The 21,528-nt window shown below is 35.8% G+C and overlaps 1 protein-coding gene across 2 annotated transcripts in view; it reads left to right on the top strand.

Annotated features, from left to right (window-relative positions):
• The window catches only part of FAT4 (FAT atypical cadherin 4), a 173,468-nt gene that overhangs the window by 132,761 nt on the left and 19,179 nt on the right, over nt 1-21,528 (top strand). For both annotated transcript variants that reach the window (XM_081538149.1, XM_081538150.1), the window contains 3 exons: nt 131-4,480; nt 14,507-14,611; nt 20,162-20,469. In XM_081538149.1, the coding sequence (XP_081394275.1) occupies nt 131-4,480; nt 14,507-14,611; nt 20,162-20,469 (4,763 nt within the window). The remainder of the gene's footprint in view (nt 1-130; nt 4,481-14,506; nt 14,612-20,161; nt 20,470-21,528) is intronic.

The raw sequence follows: 21,528 nt of genomic DNA on the forward strand, positions 1-21,528 counted from the left end.
GAGAAAATAAAGTTGTATCAGGTAGCAGTATAGTGTTTTATATATAGTTTTAATATACTGTTTTAACTTACTATCAGATATTTTATTGGGGTTCCATGTGATCTATAACTGCACACTCCCTCTTTTATAGGTTCCTTCGTCTTTGCAGTTACTGTCACGGATGCTGATATTGGACTGAATTCTGAACTCCATTATTCTCTTTCGGGTAGAAACTCTGAGAGATTTCACATTGACGCACTGAGAGGAGCTATCATGGCAGCTGGGCCACTAAGTGGCGCTTCAGAAGTGACATTTTCTGTCCACGTAAAAGACGGTGGCTCAGTCCCCAAAACAGATTCTACAACAGTGACTGTTCGATTTGTGAACAAAGCAGATTTCCCTAAAGTCAAAGCCAAAGAACAGACTTTCATGTTTCCTGAAAACCAACCAGTAGGCACTCTTGTCACTACTGTAACAGGGTCCTCCTTGAGAGGAGAAACTTTGTCCTATTATATTGCAAGTGGCAATATTGGCAACACACTCCAGATTGATCAGTTAACAGGACAGGTTTCCATAAGTCAGCCTCTAGATTTTGAAAAGATACAAAAATATATTGTATGGATAGAAGCCAGAGATGGAGGTTTTCCTCCTTTCTCTTCCTATGAGAAACTTGACATAACAGTGTTAGATGTCAATGATAATCCTCCTGTTTTTAAGGAAGATCCATTTGTATCTGAAATATTAGAAAACCTTTCTCCTCGAAAAATACTCACTGTTTCTGCAGTGGACAAGGACAGTGGGCCCAATGGACAGTTAGATTATGAGATCATTAATGGCAACAAAGAACATAGTTTCAGTATCAATCATGCCACTGGGGAAATTAGAAGCATTCGACCTTTAGACAGGGAAAAAATATCTCAGTATGTGCTTATCGTAAAGTCCTCAGACAGAGGCTCCCCTTCTCAGAGTACCTCAGTAAAAGTCATCATTAACATTTTAGATGAAAATGATAATGCCCCGAGGTTTTCACAAATATTCAGTGCCCATGTTCCTGAAAATTCCCCACTGGGGTACACAGTTACACGTGTCACAACTTCTGATGAAGACATTGGTGTAAATGCAATTAGTAGATACTCTATAATGGACACAAGTCTTCCATTTACCATTAATCCCAACACTGGGGATATTGTAATTAGTAGACCTTTAAATAGAGAAGACACAGACCGTTACAGAATCCGAGTTTCTGCACATGACTCTGGATGGACTGTAAGTACAGATGTCACAATATTTGTGACAGATGTCAATGACAATGCTCCAAGATTTAGCAGACCCTCCTATTATTTAGATTGCCCTGAACTTACTGAAATTGGCTCCAAAGTGACTCAGGTATCTGCGACAGACCCTGATGAGGGATCAAACGGACAAGTGTTTTATTTTATAAAATCTCAGTCAGAGTACTTCAGGATTAATGCCTCCACAGGAGAGATTTTCAATAAACAGATCTTAAAATATCAAAACGTCAGTGGCTTCAGCAACGTGAACATCAACAGACATAGTTTTATAGTGACATCTTCAGATCGAGGTAATCCTGCGTTACTTAGTGAGACAACAGTTACCATAAACACAGTGGACAGTAATGACAATGCACCACAATTTCTTAAAACTAAATATTTTACTCCAGTCACCAAACATGTTAAAGTTGGGACAAAGTTAATCAAAGTTACTGCAGTAGATGATAAAGATTTTGGCTTGAATTCTGAAGTGGAGTATTTCATTTTGAATGAAAATCATTTGGGAAAATTTAAGTTAGACAATAATACAGGGTGGATTTCAGTAGCAGCTCCCCTGACATCTGACCTGAATCAAAACTTTTTGATCACTGTCACTGCAAAAGATAAGGGAAACCCTCCACTTTCATCCCAAGCAACTGTTCAAATAATTGTAACGGAGGAAAACTACCACACACCTGAATTCTCTCAAAGTCACATGAGTGCAACCATCCCCGAAAGCCATAGTGTCGGAGCCATTGTTAGAACTGTTTCTGCGAGAGATAGAGACACAGCTATGAATGGCTTGATTAGGTACAGTATTTCCTCAGGAAATGAAGAAGGCATCTTTGCAATCAATTCCTCCACAGGTGTATTAACACTCGCCAAAGCCCTTGATTATGAGCTCTGCCAGAAACATGAGATGACTGTTAGTGCTACAGACGGAGGATGGGTCTCAAGGACTGGTTACTGCAGTGTGACCGTAAATGTGATTGATGTGAATGACAATTCTCCAGTATTTCTCCCTGATGAATACTTCCCCACTGTTTTGGAAAATGCCCCCAGTGGGACAACAGTTATCCACCTAAATGCAACGGATGCTGACTCTGGCACCAATGCTGTGGTTGCCTACACTATACAGTCATCTGATAGTGACCTCTTTGTCATTGACCCCAACACTGGTGTCGTCACCACTCAGGGCTTCTTGGATTTTGAAACCAAGCAGAGCTACCACCTTACTGTGAAAGCTTTCAATGTCCCCGATGAGGAGAGGTGCAGTTTTGCCACTGTTAATATCCAATTAAAAGGGACAAATGAATACGTGCCTCGTTTTGTTTCCAAACTTTACTATTTTGAAATCTCAGAAGCAGCTCCTAAGGGTACTATTGTTGGAGAAGTATTTGCCAGTGACCGTGACTTGGGCAGTGATGGGGAGGTTCATTATTTGATTTTTGGTAACAGTAGAAAAAAGGGCTTCCAGATCAACAAGAAGACGGGACAGATTTATGTGTCTGGATTTCTTGATAGAGAAAAAGAAGAAAGAGTGTCTTTGAAGGTACTGGCCAAGAACTTTGGCAGCATTCGGGGTGCAGACATAGATGAGGTCACTGTGAATGTCACTGTGCTTGATGCCAATGACCCCCCCGTTTTTAGTCTAAACATCTACAGCGTTCAGATCAGTGAAGGGGTGCCCACGGGGACTCATGTTACCTTTGTCAGTGCCTTCGACTCAGACTCTGTTCCCAGCTGGAGTAGGTTTTCTTACTTCATTGGATCAGGGAATGAAAACGGTGCCTTTTCCATTAATCCACAGACAGGACAGATCACGGTTACTGCAGAGTTAGATCGAGAAACCCTACCCATCTATAATCTCACGGTTTTGGCTGTGGATTCCGGGACCCCCTCCGCTACCGGAAGTGCCTCGTTATTAGTCACCCTGGAAGATATAAACGATAACGGGCCTATGTTGACCATCGGCGAGGGGGAAGTGATGGAAAACAAACGCCCAGGAACTCTGGTGATGACCCTTCAGTCCACAGATCCGGATCTGCCTCCGAATCAAGGTCCCTTTACCTACTATCTGCTGAGCACAGGTCCTGCCACCAATTACTTTAGTCTGAACACTGCGGGAGTTCTGAGCACCACCCGAGAGATCGATAGAGAGCAGATCTCCGACTTCTATCTGTCCGTGGTCACCAGGGATTCTGGCGTGCCTCAGATGTCTTCCACGGGGACCGTGCATATCACAGTCATAGACCAAAATGACAACCCATCACAGTCTCGGACGGTGGAGATATTTGTTAATTATTATGGTAACTTGTTTCCTGGTGGGGTTTTAGGCTCCGTGAAGCCACAGGATCCCGATGTGTTAGACACCTTCCACTGCTCCCTGACCTCGGGAGTGACCAGCCTCTTCAGTATTCCAAGGGGCACTTGCGATCTGAGTTCCCAGCCGAGGTCCACAGACGGCACGTTTGATCTGACCGTCCTTAGTAACGATGGCGTCCACAGCACGGTCACCAGCAACATCCGAGTTTTCTTCGCTGGATTTTCCAACGCGACAGTGGATAACAGCATCCTACTGCGCCTTGGTGTACCGACCGTGAAGGACTTCCTGACCAACCACTACCTTCATTTCTTGCGCATTGCCAGTTCACAGCTGACGGGCCTCGGGACCGCTGTGCAATTGTATGGGGCTTATGAAGGGCACAACAGAACGTTTCTTTTGGCAGCTGTGAAGCGAAACCACAATCAGTATGTGAATCCCAGTGGTGTAGCCACCTTCTTTGAAAGCATCAAGGAGATCCTCCTGAGGCAGAGCGGGGTGAAGGTGGAGTCTGTGGATCACGACTCCTGTGCTCCTGGCCCGTGTCAGAACGGAGGGAGCTGTGTTAGGAGGCTAGCCGTGAGCACTGAATTGAAGAGCCACGAGAGCCTTCCAGTCATCATCGTGGCAAACGAACCTCTGCAGCCTTTCTTATGCAAGTGTCTGCCAGGCTACGCCGGCAGCTGGTGTGAAATTGACATAGATGAATGCCTTCCATCCCCTTGCCACAATGGTGGGACCTGTCACAATTTAGTGGGAGGGTTTTCATGCAGCTGCCCGGATGGCTTCACTGGCCGGGCCTGTGAACGAGACATCAACGAGTGCCTGCCTAGTCCCTGCAAGAACGGTGCCATTTGCCAGAACTTTCCAGGAGGCTTCAACTGTGTTTGCAAAACTGGATACACAGGTATGATGGTGTTCTTTTTTTTGCCCACCAAGACTCTAGTCATATCAAGTATAATAGAAAGCTATGAACTCTGTCATCTTCAAATGATTTTCTGTAAAGAATAGGCAGAATCATAGCAAATGCTTTAAGCGATTACTATTGGCCAGACACTGTTCTAGGCACTTTATCTGTATTAATTTCACTTCTCAGGAGAAACCTGACAAGTGGTAGGGATAATGATTTTACAAGCTTTAAGAAAAGGAAACTGACGTAGAGAGAAATTGAGTTGGTTGTCTAAGGTGACTTGGTTGATTTGTTGTAGAGTCAGGATGTGAGCTTATACAGTTCATTATGGAGTTTAAATTCTTAGTCCAGCTACTGAGTGTCTTGTACAAGAGCAAAAAGGCATCTTATCTTCAAAAAAGTGTTCTAAAGTTAAAGGACATGGTGTATTTAAAGTATAAAATCTGGACTATTCTGTGTTCTAAAGAACTGTCATTGTTGTAAATTATTTTATCATCATCAATTTTATGATTTTCACCATAATTATCACTATGATAATTGAAATTTGACCCACACTGTGAAGAGATGAAGCAACAGTTGTAATTTAGATTGAGATCTAAATGCCTTGTTATTTCTAGTAGTCCAGTAGAAAGTATCATTGGCTGATTTCTCAGGTTAGTGTGAGCAAAACTGAGTCACGATATACCTTGATATTTTGGGAGTAGAATTAAATATATAGAGAAATTATTTGACTACTCTTTGGCATTCTAATAGGACATGATGTATGTTTATAAATAGATCTTTTTCTATCCCTATTTATCTATCTATCCATCATCTATTTACTAACTGATCTGTGGTTAGTGTACCTTCAAATGTGTATACATTTATGCTGTAGGTAAGTTTGAGGAGAGATGATTTCTTTTCTATATGTTGCACACTATACATTTTTAGTGCATATATCTTACATTGGGTTGTCCTGTAGTGTTTATTAACTCAGTGTAAAGTACAGTGAAATAGGTAAAACCAGGATATACTTTTTCAAATTTTGTAGGTATATTGCAGAATACTATTTAAAAGAAGTTTTTAAGATAATTGTATTTGTATATCATATTTTAAAATGAAGCCTATCATGTGTATACTTCATGGTTTTATTTTGGAGGACTGAATTGCTTGATGATTATTTACAGCAAGTTTGAATAAGCCAAAGCAGATCATATAAGCTTTACCTTTTGACAAAATAATGTCCTTAAAATATAAATAAAGAAAAGGGGCAGCAAACACATGTATGGAAAGAATCAGGGGATTCGATAGGACTTGATTTAGCTATAGCTTTTGGGAAGTCTCCTAATCTTGCTCACTTTCAACTCTCCCAAATATAAAATGAGAATAGTTATAGTTACTTATCTTTTAGCGTTGTTGTAATGAGTACAAATAATATTTGTAAAACACCTAGCACAGATTCCAACTTTCAATAAATAGCAATGCTAATTAGTAGCTTTAGTAGTAGTGTTAATATAAGGGTCGATACAGAGGATATGCTGTAGAATTTCTATGAAGACAAGCCTCAGTTGCATAAGGTAGGCATAAGACTTATCAGAGTTGTACTCTTAGGATCATGAATAACAGGGTTACATACATGTTATGAGTTCAGGATTTCCAGAAAACCTTCCTCACTCTGTCGTACACTTCTCCCACCCCCAACCTCTCCAAATTACTTCCTCTGTTGTGAATTCAACAATAAAGATTATTCATTTGTTCCATTTTAGTATGACACACTATTTCACACCTAGAGTGAGTTTATGCTTAGTCCTAGAATGAAGAAAGGGTGACTGCATTAGGTAGTACATGGGGAAGACGGAAAATGACATGAGTGTGAGCGAGGCACGTATGCTGATCTCAGTAGAAATGTTGCTTAAGGCATGGGGCGTAGAACTAGCCTTTTTGCTTTACTTCTGTCTACTTTGTTTCTTTATTTGTTTCATTATATTTAAACATACACTTTTAAGCACACCCGTCCTTTATTATGAAATGTTAATAACATTTATCAAATGGCTACTTACAATACTGCTTAAAGTTCCTTGCATCACAGACATTATTAATCATTTAGTTATTTAGTTCTTCTTACAAGTCTATTAAATGAATATTCTTATCCTTCTGATTGAAAGACAACAAATTAGATCTTAGAGAGAATGCAGTTAAATGATTTGCCTCCAGCACGGCACAAGAAAGTGAGCTGAGTTGTGATGATAAGCTTTACTCCAGATCCTCTGCTCTTTAAATGCCTGTCACACCTCATCATACTTTGATCTGCACTTGCTAGAGAATATCATGGTGAGCCTGTGATATGAGCCTTCTTAGAATTTTTTTTCCCGTTATTCTACTTAAACTGCACAGCAAGCCTCTGAGATATGTATTAGAAGCTTCAAACTGGCTAAGCATGGAAGTCAGGAAAATTCACCAATAACCTCAGCCATAAAGACATTGCAAGTATTTCCAGAAAGCACTCCTGGTCACCTTTGCAGGGCTGTGGTGAGTGATTCCCAGAACAGTGGCTGCTTTGTTTTCACCCTTCAGATTATCATTCAACTCTCACCCACTGGCACAAGCTGAACCTGAGTCCTGCTGGAAAGGAGTCTGGAAAGATGATAGTTGTCTAACTTCCAGCCCCGACAGTACAGAAAGATACAAGTGGAGCTGAGTGTCAACAGAGAATGTCTGACATAGAAAGATCCTCTTATTGCTCCTATTTTACACTGTAGGAAGCTGAGCCTATGCTCTGGTGACTCTAGGGCCAGAACTGCCAAAGCTGGATCATAACCATCATAACCTCTTTTTGTAAGGAAGTCATTTGAAGTAATGTATTAATTTTACATTCTGTCCCTCCTCAGAGCTCACTTCAGTTTCCATTTGCATAACTGTGGATAATCCAATTGATCAGGAGTGATGTAAACAAGCATGCAGTTGAATACTTCATGTAAATATTGTATTTTTTAATTAATATAACTCTTTGTTTCCAAATTCTATATATATAGGCCATCCAGTAAAACAGGCAGTTAAGTCTAATAGTTTTATTTCTTTGTTTTGTTTTGTTTTGCATTTCTTTGTACTGTTTTGATATACAAACAGTATCTCAAAAATAATGGTGACAAATTGTTAATCCACACACTAAATTAGAAATGCATTGTTTAAATGTATTAATACATATTTATAATATATATTTAATGTTCTTGGAAAGGTAATCCCTCAAGTATCATTTTGAGTTCCTTTTCTTCCAGCTAGTCTTAACCAGGTAACCTGACTTAGAAATGTAGAGCTAATGCACCAAAATGTCTTAAAGAACCGATCAAAGCTAATAAGCTGTAAGACAAAATTCGTACTGAAGCACACGTGTACCTCACAGAATGAATTTTTAAAAATTCATTCTGGTTGAATTTTACTTCTGCTTACATTAAGTACTATAGTGAAGCCGTCTTCAAAGTCTGTATGTATTCAGATATTTTTTGGATCATCAGAATTATTTGAAAGCACCTATATTTTTCTACTGTCTTTATTTCTGTGGACTTTCACTGCTATTATTTCAGTGAGTATTAAAGTCTGTGATAGTGCAAATTGGAGCTGTGAGAGTTTATGAACTTCCTGCTTAAAATAATTCTCAGCCACTGCCCCATCTCTGTCTCAAACACACACACACACACACACACACACACACACACTACTGAATATTTCATGTGAAGTTAGAAATTGTGCTAAAGATTAGAAAAGTAAGTGTTTATGAATTGAGGGAAGCTGAGAGACTTACTCTAAGAATCCTTCACAGGGCTAAGTGTTAGCTCAACAGGGAATTTTTGTGGAGAACATCCTGTAAGGATGTAAGTATAAAAATGAAAACTGTGGAATGATTACAACAAAAAGATATGAAGAGATATAGTTATTATTCCTATTGCCATAATATTCCTGATATATTTATTTTTTTGTTTTCAAGTTTGTGATGATAGGGTCACATCATATACATGGATAAGAATATTTTTATTTAATGAATTTAGAAGACTTTAGAGAAAACAAATTTGTTTGTATAACTTGTTTCTCAGATCAGTTTTTCTTCGTTACTAGAAAAAGAACCAAAAAGAAACTGAAAACAGAAATAGTGAGACTTCATCTTCCATTACAATCACTTCATTTCATTGTTAAGAATGTTTTCCTATAATTTAATTTTATATCACTCAATGGGGCTTTGATTAGCTATACATAGAGTATGTTAGACAAGATGAATACAGTATAATATAGTATAGAACACCTGAAAAATTAAGGTCTAGATTTTCACAAAGCTTAATAGTATAAGAAATTGAATCAACTGTCAATATGCCCCAGTAAATCAAAAGAAAATATCTTTCATATTATTTATGCCTCAGAAGTTCAAGGAATCCTGGAGGAAAATATCAATCTAACAATTACAAATCTAGTATTTCATTTCCTGTACAATTGAAAGTTTCTTGTGTTTACTAGAACACTAATTGGAAAGTACAATTATAGCCAGTAGCCACATAGCATTGGTCTTCCTGCTCCCAGCACACCCTGCATTAAATCCTTCATAGTAATGAATGACATTAGAGAAGGCAGCATGGATATGGATCTTATTTCCAAATCTGGGTCTCTCTTAACAGAATTAGTTCAGAGCCCCTTTACCCTTTTCTCTTCACTTTCACACATCTGGATGCATTTTAGGTGTGGTATTTGGAGTAATTCCAGGAGTGTATTCCCACAGGGAGAGGTTTTTCTATGCTCTCTAGTAAGTCCTGATATTTCAGGGGAGGATGAGATTTGTCCATTCATCACTTTTATGTCACTTGACAGCATAAAAAGGAATTTTTTTCCAGGCCTGTAAAGTTATTTACAGGTTGCGCACAGTCATTTTACCAAGAAACTTGGCTAACATTTGCTTTCATGAAATTGGGAGTTGTAACTAAGAATCATTCTTTCAGAAATCACAGCAGTCATATATTAATGTTGTCAACGATCATGTGGCCTGGAAACCAAAGAATATAAACAAACTTTGCTAGATAGATATGAAATGAAAATTTCTATGAAATACAAGAGTTGTTCATAGAAGACTGGTAAAGAGCTCAGTTCTTATTTTGATTTTATTTCCAAGAGTGGAATTACACAATTTACCTCAAGTGATACATTCATTCTATGAAAACATTAAGAACAGGTTTTATTAGTCTAGAAGCTTCTAATTTCTATGGAAAGTAAGTGTGTATTTGTAAACATCATGGATATTATGTGTATCATTATATAATCATTTGTAGTCGCATTTAGATCATATTTGTGTATGTTTTAAAATACAAAGGAAGACAATTTTTTTTTCCTTTTTGCTTTTAATACTAGCAACCCTTATTTAAGCATAATATTTTTACATTGTTTCCAAATGCAAAACCATAATGCTAATTGATCAGGATATTTAGATGAGCTCTTTTCATAGTGCCTTTCATAATAATAGGAAACATTTACATCTCATGCAAAAAGACAACTAATTTCTACTAAAATAATAAAAAAAAACTTATAAGCATAAACATTCAGAATACATAGCATGTATATATTGTGGAATTATATTTGTTAATAAAATAGTCACTTTAGATAAAAATGGACTTTGTTAGTTCCACATGGTCTTCCTTCTTCTCTATGTATAAATACAAGAGATAGAAAAATACTATTTGTGGTATCTGTTAATAACATATGGTCTTCCCTGGAGGCTCAGCGGTAAAATACCCACCTGCCAATGCAGGAGACCTGAGTCTCCTGGTTTGATTCGTGGGTCAGTAAAATCCCCTGGAGGAGGAAATGGCAATAACTCCTCCAGTGTTCTTGCCTGGTAAACCTCATGGACAGAGGAGTCTAGTGGGTTGTAGTCGATGGGGTCACAAGAGAGTCAGACATGATTTAGCGACTAAACAACATCCAACATATATGATCTAAGCTATTAAATTGAAGCCTACACAAACTATGGGATATCAGAAATCACAGGTCCATGGGGTGGCTAAACTTAACAAGTTAGAATAAATTTAGGTCCGCTTTCTCTAAGTGTTAGTCACTCAGTCATGCCCAATTCTGTTGTGACCCCATGAACTGTAGCCCTACCAGGCTCTTCTGTCCATGGGATTTCCCAGGCAAGAATACTGGAATGGGTTGCCATTTCCTTCTCCAGGGGATCTTCCTGGCCCTGGGATTGAACCTGTGTCTCCTGAAGGAGATCCTGCATTGGCAGGCAGGTTCTTTACCACTGAGCCACTTGGGAAGCCTTTAATTTTCTCTAATGTAACGTTAAAATGTGCTACTGGAATGAGTGAAACTTGAATACATATCCTTGTTGAAAAGATCATAGATGATCACATCATATTCGATTTATGTTCAACATTTCATCACACCTTCTGTCCCAGAACATGAAGACACATGCTAAATTTCTCCTGTAAGTTTAAACTGTAATCTTGGGAAGTTTGAATATAACTTTGCCTCCTATTATGTGTTCATTTTCATCTTTAGCAGTTCCTCTTCTTCATGTGCTAGCAGCCTACATCTCCCAAAGCTATCTATAATAAATAATGTATATCAACACCATTAATTGATGAATATCAAAGCAATGAGATCAGTTTATTCCTCTAAACAGCTGCTCTGACAGTTAACATATCTTAATAGAAAAAGACTCCTTGAGTTCAAGAGACATAAATGCCTCTCTTTGTGCAAGCCCTATCAGCATATTTCAAGCCTCAAGGCAATGACAAATATTGTTAATTGACTTGCAGCACTAAGTTAATGATGCAAGATTTTGTTTCACAGTGCACAACACATCAGATTGTTTGTACAAGAAGCATGTTAGAGTAATTCAAACCGCAGCATTCTCTGATACTCATTATGCCATCAACACTAACATTTAAGTAGGGTAATTGTGTGGAGAACAATATAGAATTTGTTGCTGACTTCGAATTGGGTAATGGAGCATAAACTTTCCAAGCCCTCGAATAATGCATTTAAAGGCTTTATGTTGATTCGAAGTAAAATTAGGACCTCTTTCCATCACATAAATGAAAAGTGTTTTAATAATAACTTAAATTGCGACATTGAGTTTCAAACTGTATCTTTAAATCTAGTATGGCAAGCTCTTTGAAACTGAATAATTGTAAAATAATAATATTACTCATTAATAGAGTACTCAAAGTATATTTGAATGATAAATAATTTACCATTATTTTGGTAAATATATACTCTAACACCATGTTCTAATACTAACAAATACGGCTATTTTACCCAAACTCAACAATTAAATTCATTTGCACAACCTATAGAAAAGTTATTTCTTAAATTTTTGACAAATAAGAAAATAAAACTCTGGCTTAAAGTAAACTGTCAAATAAAAGATGAATTTTTTTTTTCTCCAGCCAGTGTGTATTTATATTGTTTACTTAAAGAATCAAATTCTACTGATAGTTTATTTTTGCTTTTAAAAGAAATTCATTCTCAAACTAATATATTCTCAGTTTGAATCTGCTTCTATTTAGGTAGTCACTGTATGTTTTAATACATGAGTAAGTCTTTATTTAGAGGTTTCTTTCCACATCTCACTTTGGACTAACAGAAATAGTTTACAGTTTGAACTAACTCAGATGTCTCTTAAAATCTTATTTTGTAAGGGGTAAATAAAATAACTAATTTATATAATTAAAAAAATTTTCTTTTGTTGTTTTTTTAAAACACCAAAATTTAAGGTGGTCTTTTCCAACAGGATTCAAACAAGTATATAGTTGAGATTTATAGGATCAATCATTTGGGTTTTAATACTCATACATGTTTCTTGGAGAGAACATATGTCAAAATATTTGAGTAAGTGAACATGGCCATCCACCCTAAATTGATTAGCCTTTGTTCCCCATTTCCAGTCTTCAAGAAGTAAAGTTTGTGATTTTGTAACCTACATATATCTGCTCACAATATGAATTTTATACTAACCGTACCTATAAAGAATATTAATCTATAGCTTTATTACTTGCTACTTTTAACACAGCTCTAAAATAAATTTTCCAAAAAAAAATGAAAGGAAAAGAAGAAAAACTCTTAATGAGTGTCATAGCATATGTGAGGAAAAAAAATGGATGGAGTGAGATGTGACTTTCCTAATACTAAATAAATAATGAATAGTATAGTCAATAAATCTTATTTTATTTTCTATTGAGTGATACGGATAATGTATTAGGGGAAAAAATACACTTCTCTAGAACAATCTATGACAAATCCTCTTAGAAAACACCAGAGAAAAGAGTTCTCCCATGACAGAGCATCTCTCTGGTGTGATAGTTCGTATGAGCTTAAAATAAATTTGTCCTCCCTGTTTTTCCAGTATGACCCATTACAAAAATAATTAAAACTTCATTTCTGTGCTTCTAGATTGGGAACTTGTTTATTTTTCATTATTTCTCCTTAAAATAGGAAGGTATTCTGAAATTGTACTGTTTTGTCTTGCAAGATGAGGTTCCCAACTTTATTTATAAAGGAAAAATGTTGTGTTTATGACCCTATGATACAGAGAATTGTGTTCAGTTAGCAGTGTCATAAAACCTGACTCACTTAAAATTTCAAACAAACCAGACCAAGTGTGGCTACATAATCAAGACACAATATCAGAACTAAATTAAATAAAAATTTTGTGTTCCAAGCATATTTATTATGATGAAATGAATTATCTATGCACAACATTGTCTAGTTGTGTAGATAAAACTGTGTGCTTTCATGAGACATTTAATAAAGGCATTAGTGCAGTCATGCTGGGAAGTAGGAAATAACTTTACAGAAATAAAGTCTCCCTCTTATCAATGAATGGAAATTAATAACTCTAAGAAATGTTTTAATTTCTTGGGAAATTAAGAAACATCTGACTTCATTTCTTCAGACTGGAAAACTAAAAACTATTCTAACAAATATGATATTATAATAATTTACAGTTACAGAATAGTGGTATTATAACAAATTTATATTCGCATAAAAAACCCACACATCACAAGAATAACAAAACACAGATGAGACGAGCTTTATACCCTAAATTTTGCCTACTAAGTGATTAATTATTCAATCATAGCTGTCTGAAACCTAGATTTCGGAGCAGACCTACAATGGTCTATATCATAGTTTTATAATTTTTTAGGCAAGAGATTACACTCCAAAGACCTCTTCTCTATCTGTGAAATATAAATGTTTCCTGTTGTATGGATCAATTTTCCCCACTAAAATGGAGATAACATGGAAAGACATTTGTCTACTTTTTGACTGTTACACCTTCATCTTCTAGCATGCCTGGCACATAATAGATGTTCAGTCAATATTAACTGATTCAAGAAAAAGGTGATGCATGAAAAGTCTTTATACACTGAAATATATGCTGATTAGGGGTTATTATTTTAGAAAAAAAGACAAAGCATACATACATAATCTATAGTTAAGAATAAATCTTCCTAAGCATTTGAAAATGTGTTTGATGGGTTTTTATTACTTCTGATTTTGCTTTACAACATGTGTGTCAAAGTTAAAGAATGTTTTTTGAGAATGAAAGAATTGTAATTTGGCAAATAAGCTAAATGAGATTCATTCCTACCTTTGAAAAATCTGTGTTAAGGAAGTCTCTATGGTGAAAATTATAATGTAAAAGTTTCAGCTTTCTAGTTATACTATATAAAAAAGAAGTGGCATCGACAAGGGAAAATAAATTCAGTGAAAACATTTAAATATGTTCACCATTTGTGATTTCCCTGAAAACAGTAGTTCTTTCCAAGATAATTATGTAAATTACTTCCTGAATATTACAATGAACATCTTTACAACCGGGCGACTAAATAAGACTGAATTCTAATACAATATTCCAGTGTCCTCATGTCAAGTAAACTGTTCTTGTATTTCTTTTCTCCAACGATGGGATCTCTCAGGATACATTATTACATATGGTTATGCAGTAATGGTCTTAATGTATTTTTGTAAATTTTTAAAAATGAATTTGATACTTTTCAGGGAAAATGTGTGAATCTTCAGTCAACTACTGTGAATGCAACCCCTGCTTTAATGGTGGTTCCTGTCAAAGTGGTGTGGAGTCATACTATTGTCATTGTCCATTTGGTGAGTATAATTTAGTGGTTGATACAAAATATCAATCTATTTTGGCAGAGTTTAGCAGTTTTGTTTGATCGTGTCATGGAGTAACTAAGAAAATATTAATAGTTTCACACAGGAGCTTCTATTAAAGGAAAATCTCAAAGGTTTAATATTTTCTAAGTTAATTATGGAAATGCCATTGAATATATTGTTTTGATCCTTACTAGAAAAATAATCTGCCCAAGATAATTAAATCTGAGATTGTCTCTTCAGGACATTTCCTCACAAACCTCATGAATGTCTGCTTTTTAGCCAAGAGCCTAAAAAATGAAAAATCCTTTAAGTGCAATTTAACATCACTCTCTACTAAAATCTTTAAGAATTGTTGAAACATTTGTTTTGTTTTGCTTTTATTTTTTTTACATTTGTTTTTTACATTAATTCAGCCTTTTCTGTTAGAAGGATTTGGTAACTTGACATGCAGTTTTTATATAGGCTTTGTAGATAATATCATGTAACTAATCAAAATTCAGAATAATGTATTCTGTTAAGGAACAAAATTGCTGAAGAGAATTTTTTTTGTATACATACATATTTATTCATCATAGTGGAATGAATTAAAAGATTCCTTCCAGGTCTCACCCAAATGTTACCCATCCCTGGGACAGCCAAGAACTATGAGAACAGCTTGGCAGGAAGCTTTTAATTTGATTTGTTTCTTAGGTTGGTGATTATTCCATTTATTTAAAGGCTGCTTTATACCACAATATAGTATTCATCTCCAGAGGTCCTGCGGTAGTTAGAGATCCTGTCTTTTTCCCATAAGTAAGAGAGGAAAGGATTTTTTCTATTTTTTCATTGAATATATTTATTACAGTGCTACATGGACCTGAAAAATGAATTTTGATGTATAGTAGAGAAGAGAACTTAAAAAGAATCCGAGGTTTCTGTGCTGTGCTTAGTAATTCAGTCGTGTCCGACTATTTGCGACCCCATGAACAGTAGCCCTCCAGGCTCCTCTGTATATGGAATTCTTCAGGCAAGAATACTGGAGTGGATTTCCACTCCTTTCTCCAGGATATCTTCCCAACCCAGGGACTGAACCCAGGTCTCCCCATCTGAGCTACCAGGGAAGCCCATGAATACTGAAGTGGGCAGCCTATCCTGCAGAAGCCAGGGATCTTCCTGACCCAGGAAATGGACCAGGGTCTCCTACCTTGCAGACAGCTTACTTACGAGCTGAGCTACAGTAATCAGTAAATGTAACAATAATTCATTTTCAAGTAATTCCATGTCTATCCAGTTTTGCTTTTCTAGAACACAATATCAAAAGAATGATAAAGGGAAACAGAATATGAAAATATCTAATTGTGAGCCTTGTATTTTAGCAATGGTTCTGAGACCTGGAAATTGAGGGCTTTGTCTACAGTCAAACAAAGAAAATTAAAAAAAAAAAAAAATACCCCCAAATGATATAGTGACTATAACACAATTTTATTTTCAGTCCAGGATGATATTCACAGTACCTCTTTGTTTAAAAAAAATATCCTTGAGATTCTCACCAATAATGCACTTGAAGCAGTAAAACGTAGATCATGTTCAAAATAACCACAATGTTAGATCTCCTAAAATTTCTTTCTTTCAATGATCTCTTAAAAAAAATACTTTTATGTTGGAATATATTTGATTAACAATGTTGTGTTAGTTTCAGGTGAACAGCAAAGTGATTCAGTTATGCACATACACATATCTATTCCTTTTTAACTTCTTTTCCTTTTCTATTCGGTTATTACATAATATTGAAGGTAAAGAGGAGAGTGAAAAAGCTGGCTTAAAACTCAACATTCCAAAAACAAAGATCATGGCATCTGGTCCCATCACTTCATGGCAAATAGATGGGGAAACAATGGAAACTATAACAGACTTTTGTTTTCTTGAGTTCCAGCTCAGCTCAGTCGCTCAGTCATGTCCGACTCTTTGCGACCCCATGAATCACAGCACGCCAGGCCTCCCTGTCCATCACCAACTCCCGGAGTTTACCCAAACCCATGTCCATCGAGTCAGTAATGCCATCCAACAATCTCATCCTCTGTCGTCCCCTTCTCCTCCTGCCCTGAGTTCTTCCCAGCATTAGAGTCTTTTCCAATGAGTCAGCTCTTCACATGAGGTGGCCAAAGTATTGGAGTTTCAGCTTCAACATCAGTCCTTCCAATGAACACCCAGGACTGATCTCCTTTAGGATGTATTGGTTGGATCTCCTTGCAGTCCAAGGGACTCTCAAGAGTCTTCTCCAACACCACAGTTCAAAAGCATCAATTCTTCGGCTCTCAGCTTTCTTCACCATCCAACTCTCACATCCACACATGACTACTGGAAAAACCATAGCCTTGACTAGACTGGCCTTTGTTGGCAAAGTAATGTCTCTGCTTTCAAATATGCTACTAGGTTGGTCATAACCTTCCTTCCAAGGAGTAAGCGTCTTTTAATTTCATGACTGCAATCACCATTAGCAGTGATTTCGGAGCCCCAAAAAATAAAGTCTGACACTGTTTCCCCATCTATTTCCCATGAAGTGATGGGACCCGATGCCATGATCTTAGTTTTCTGAACGTTGAGCTTTAAGCCAACTTTTTCACTCTCCTCTCTCACTTTCATCAAGAGGCTCTTTAGTTCTTCTTCACTTTCTGTCATCTGCATATCTGAGGTTACTGATATTTCTCCCGGCAATCTTGATTCCAGCTTGTGCTTCTTCCAGCCCGGCGTTTCTCATGATGTACTCTGCATATAAGTGAAATAAGCAGGGTGACAATATACAGCCTTGATCTACTCCTTTTCCTATTTGAAACCAGTCTGTTGTTCCATGTCCAGTTATTTTAAGTAAATTTAAATTTTAAATTTATGCACATAACCACAATCAAATTTCATGGTTTAACTTGTGTTTTGGAAGGAAAGATAAAGGGATTAGAGTGGAAAAATTATTTTTAAGTGACTGAATAAAGGTTTTTACATTTTAAAAAATTCCTTTGCATTTCATGTGTGCACATGAGGATATATGTACTGGCAGTGTGCATTTATGCTCCTATTCCTTCCAGTGGAAAAGGCAAAAGAAACATTATTTAGACTTGCATATTGTCAGCTGGAAACTTACAAGAGAAAGCAAAGTGAAACAAAAAACCTTGAAACAATACAGATTTGTGAAAAAAGAAATAGAATTAAAAGAAAAAAGTAGTGTAAATTGAACGTAGGTGAAACATACAAATAAAAATGGCAAATGGAACACTTCAAATAAATAGCTGGAAGTAGTTACACGTGAATCCTATAAAAGAACATCTTAACTATAATTTTGAAGTTGGAAAAACTTTTGCACTGTTTACCTTCTCATAGGTGAAAGAGATGTTGTTTAGACTTAATTTTTTAAGCTTATGTTTTAGAAATAAAACATAAATACTTAAGACTTTATAAGAGAGCCTATATAATTATGTTTAAATATGTGTATAACTTTGTATACACTTGATATTTCTTATTAAAGTAATTTGAATAATTTCTTTTGATCTTTATGCAGATTTGTTTCATGGCATTCCATTTGGAAAGCCAGTTTTAAATCCTCATTAAGATGATTTCAAAGACAAAAATTTACATTTCTCTAGAAATGATAACAAAAATCCTTAAAAAGATAATATATTCTATAAAAAATACTATCATGTTTGAAAGTACAGTATCAATTTAAATAAAATGTAGAAGATCTTCCCAGTACCTATATACTTTTTATATATATTTGTATTTAAATTTTAAGTATATTTTCGTAGATTTATTAGAACTTAATCATAAGAGACCTAAGGGAATACACTGAAAATTTCTCTCTAACAATCTACTTCATTTTGTATGCCTTATTTTTCCTTTGTATTTAACTTTGATTACTCTTTCTGCATGTTTAAATAATCTGGATATAATTAAATATATATTTAATATAAACTAGAAATTTTATTCTATATAAAATTTATATGATAGATATATTTATGACATACACAAATAAACGTATGCCATATGTAACATCAGTTCAGTTCAGTCACTCAGTCATGTCCGACTCTTTGTAGTCCATGGGACTACAGCACGCCAGGCTTCCCTGTCAATCACCAACTCCCAAAGCTTACTCAAACGAATGTCAACGAGTCGGTGATGCCATCCAACCATCTCACTCTCAGTCGTCCCCTTCTCCTCTGTCCTTCAATCTTTCCCAGCATCAGGGTCCTTTCCAATGAGTCAGTTCTTCACATCACATGGCCAAAGTATTGGAGTTTCAGCTTCAGCTTCGGTCCTTCCAATGAATATTCAGGACTGAATATTCCTTTAGGATTGACTGGTTGGATCTGCTTGCAGTATATATACTATATATGATATATAAAATACATATAATCTGGTAATTTTTTTGTGTTAGTTAATGATTAAAAATAAATTATATCGATTTCCTACTCATTTACAATAAATATTATCTCAACCTTTACAGAAGAAAGATAAATGACACAAGGAAATCCTAGGCCATTTTAATTTAAAGAACATTTGGATATAAAATGTAGCATAGTCAAAACACCCAGATGATCAGTAGATCTGGCCTCAAATTTTGGCTCTGTTTCTCATGGTTCCATGACCTTGGACAAGTTTTAAATATTCTGTAAAATGATGACATTGATTTCTTCTAGCAGAACAATTCCCTGAATCTAAATTTAATGCATTTACATGAGACGTACAGCCAAAATGAAGGAATGAAACCTTTGCAAGTTAATAAGAATTATGATGTATTGGCATGGGTTAATTTTCCGATCATTTGCTACAGTCTACTAATATTTGTGGGAAAAGAATTTTGGCATAGCATTGTAACATCAATAAAACTCATTTTTCGAGTTTGAAAAAGAACCAGCACAAACAAGTGGGAATGCTGAATTTCAGAAAAACAGAAAGCTATTTCAAAGTAGCTGCTGTAAATCATACCCAAAGAGGGTATAAAAAAAAAAAAAGAGAGAGAGATAAAAACTTAAGACAGTTGTTTTCATCCCTGAAAGCAATGATTCCTTTTCTTAATTTTGTGACTCAAAAATACCACAAGTGCAGGAACTAATTTTGTTTTTAGTCAAAAACAAATTTACAATCCTTAGTTGAATTAAAATTGCTTTCAAGAATTATATATTATGAAGGAAGTAACTGGGTTGAAAATGACAGCATATTGAACTTTAAAAAATTGACAAAATCACTCTGAAAGTTTTCCAGGAAAGAAACCTCTTCAGATGTACTCCATTCCACTAATCCTATTTTTAAAAAATAAGGTATAGTTAGATTAATTAGGATGTGTTTCCTAATTGGCCAAAGAAAAACAATTTTACCAGTTTATCATTTCTTATATGCTTTTGAGATATTTTTTATTTCTATTTCAATTACATTTAGACAGTAGTCTTTGGAGAGTGATAAAAATTTGTTAAAAGTATGACTCATTATTGTAACTTTAAAGCATTTTAATCAAAGTCATATAGTAAAACTTTACTTGAATGTGATGTGTCAATATGTTAATTTTCCCGTCTACAGGTGTCTTTGGAAAACACTGCGAGTTGAATAGTTATGGATTTGAAGAGTTATCATACATGGAATTCCCCAGCTTGGATCCCAATAACAACTATATTTATGTCAAATTTGCAACTATTAAAAGTCATGCTTTATTGCTTTACAACTATGACAACCAGACAGGGGATCGGGCTGAGTTTCTGGCCCTTGAAATTGCTGAAGAAAGGTTAAGATTCTCTTATAATTTAGGCAGTGGTACCTATAAACTCACCACCATGAAGAAGGTGTCAGATGGACATTTTCACACTGTGATTGCACGGAGAGCAGGAATGGTAAGATATTTACTCCGCATTAAAATTTGCTTTATTGTTGTATATCCAGTCAACCAGACTGGAAACTTGAAATGTTAAAGCATGAATTGTGGTCCAAATTAAGTTCAATTGTACATATTCGCTTACAGAAAAATCTCCGGGAGAACAGGGATTTAGAAAATTGCAGTGTCCCTGATTATTGATGTACCCAGTCATATTGAATCTGACAGAATTAGAACAAATATGGAGTCTGGTGATATACATAGATTGCTGCTTATATTAGCCATAATGGTTTTCTAACACTGAGGGGTGAAGCTAATGGGTTTAGTAGATCAAAATCACCCTAACCCTCCAAGCATATATAAGGTACCCATATCGCTAAGATGTTGTCCATGGACTCTTGTGTAGAATAGAGGATTTTACCTGATGACCTCCAAGGTCCCCTTAAACTTCGTGAGCACTCTTTGATTTTATCAAAGAAGGACTTGAGAGCAAGAGGGAGGACAAAGAAGGAGGCACCGTAAGATATACCCAACAGGAAAGAGAAAAAGCTATTTGTAATGGATCACCACAGTCATCAGGTTTTAGTGGGGGGAATAACCACTTGTCATTACTTCTTCAGTCAGAGGAAAAAATTCCCCTTATTTCGGAATACATCCAAAGTGAGGCCCCTACTGGATTTTGAATCTGTTGCTTTCTACAGTTCAAAAGGGTTTTGTTGGAAACTGGCAAAATCATTAACTTCTCAGATCTAAATCATTGCAAAGACAGGATAAAAACATCTCAATTTACAGCAGTACTGGTAGAAAAATTCATCAGTAGAAGAGAAGGTGCATTTAACTCTGAAGATGAAATTGAATGAGCTTTTATTCATATAAAACTTTCCCTCAAGTATTTTTCCTTTGAGTTGTGTCACCAAGCTTTTAGAAAATAAGAAAAATATGTTAAGTATTAACATTGCTGAAAATATGATGCCATATGCAAGTTTTCCTAATTGAAGCATTCATAAATGTCCATTTGACCCTCTAGCTTATGATAAGTTTAGGAATCTCTAGAATGGATGGGTACTTTACATAGTAT

Source organism: Giraffa tippelskirchi, chromosome 11 (assembly GCF_054371585.1).
Source record: "Giraffa tippelskirchi isolate mGirTip1 chromosome 11, T2T-mGirTip1v1.2.pri, whole genome shotgun sequence".
In the NCBI taxonomy this organism is placed as follows: domain Eukaryota; kingdom Metazoa; phylum Chordata; class Mammalia; order Artiodactyla; family Giraffidae; genus Giraffa; species Giraffa tippelskirchi.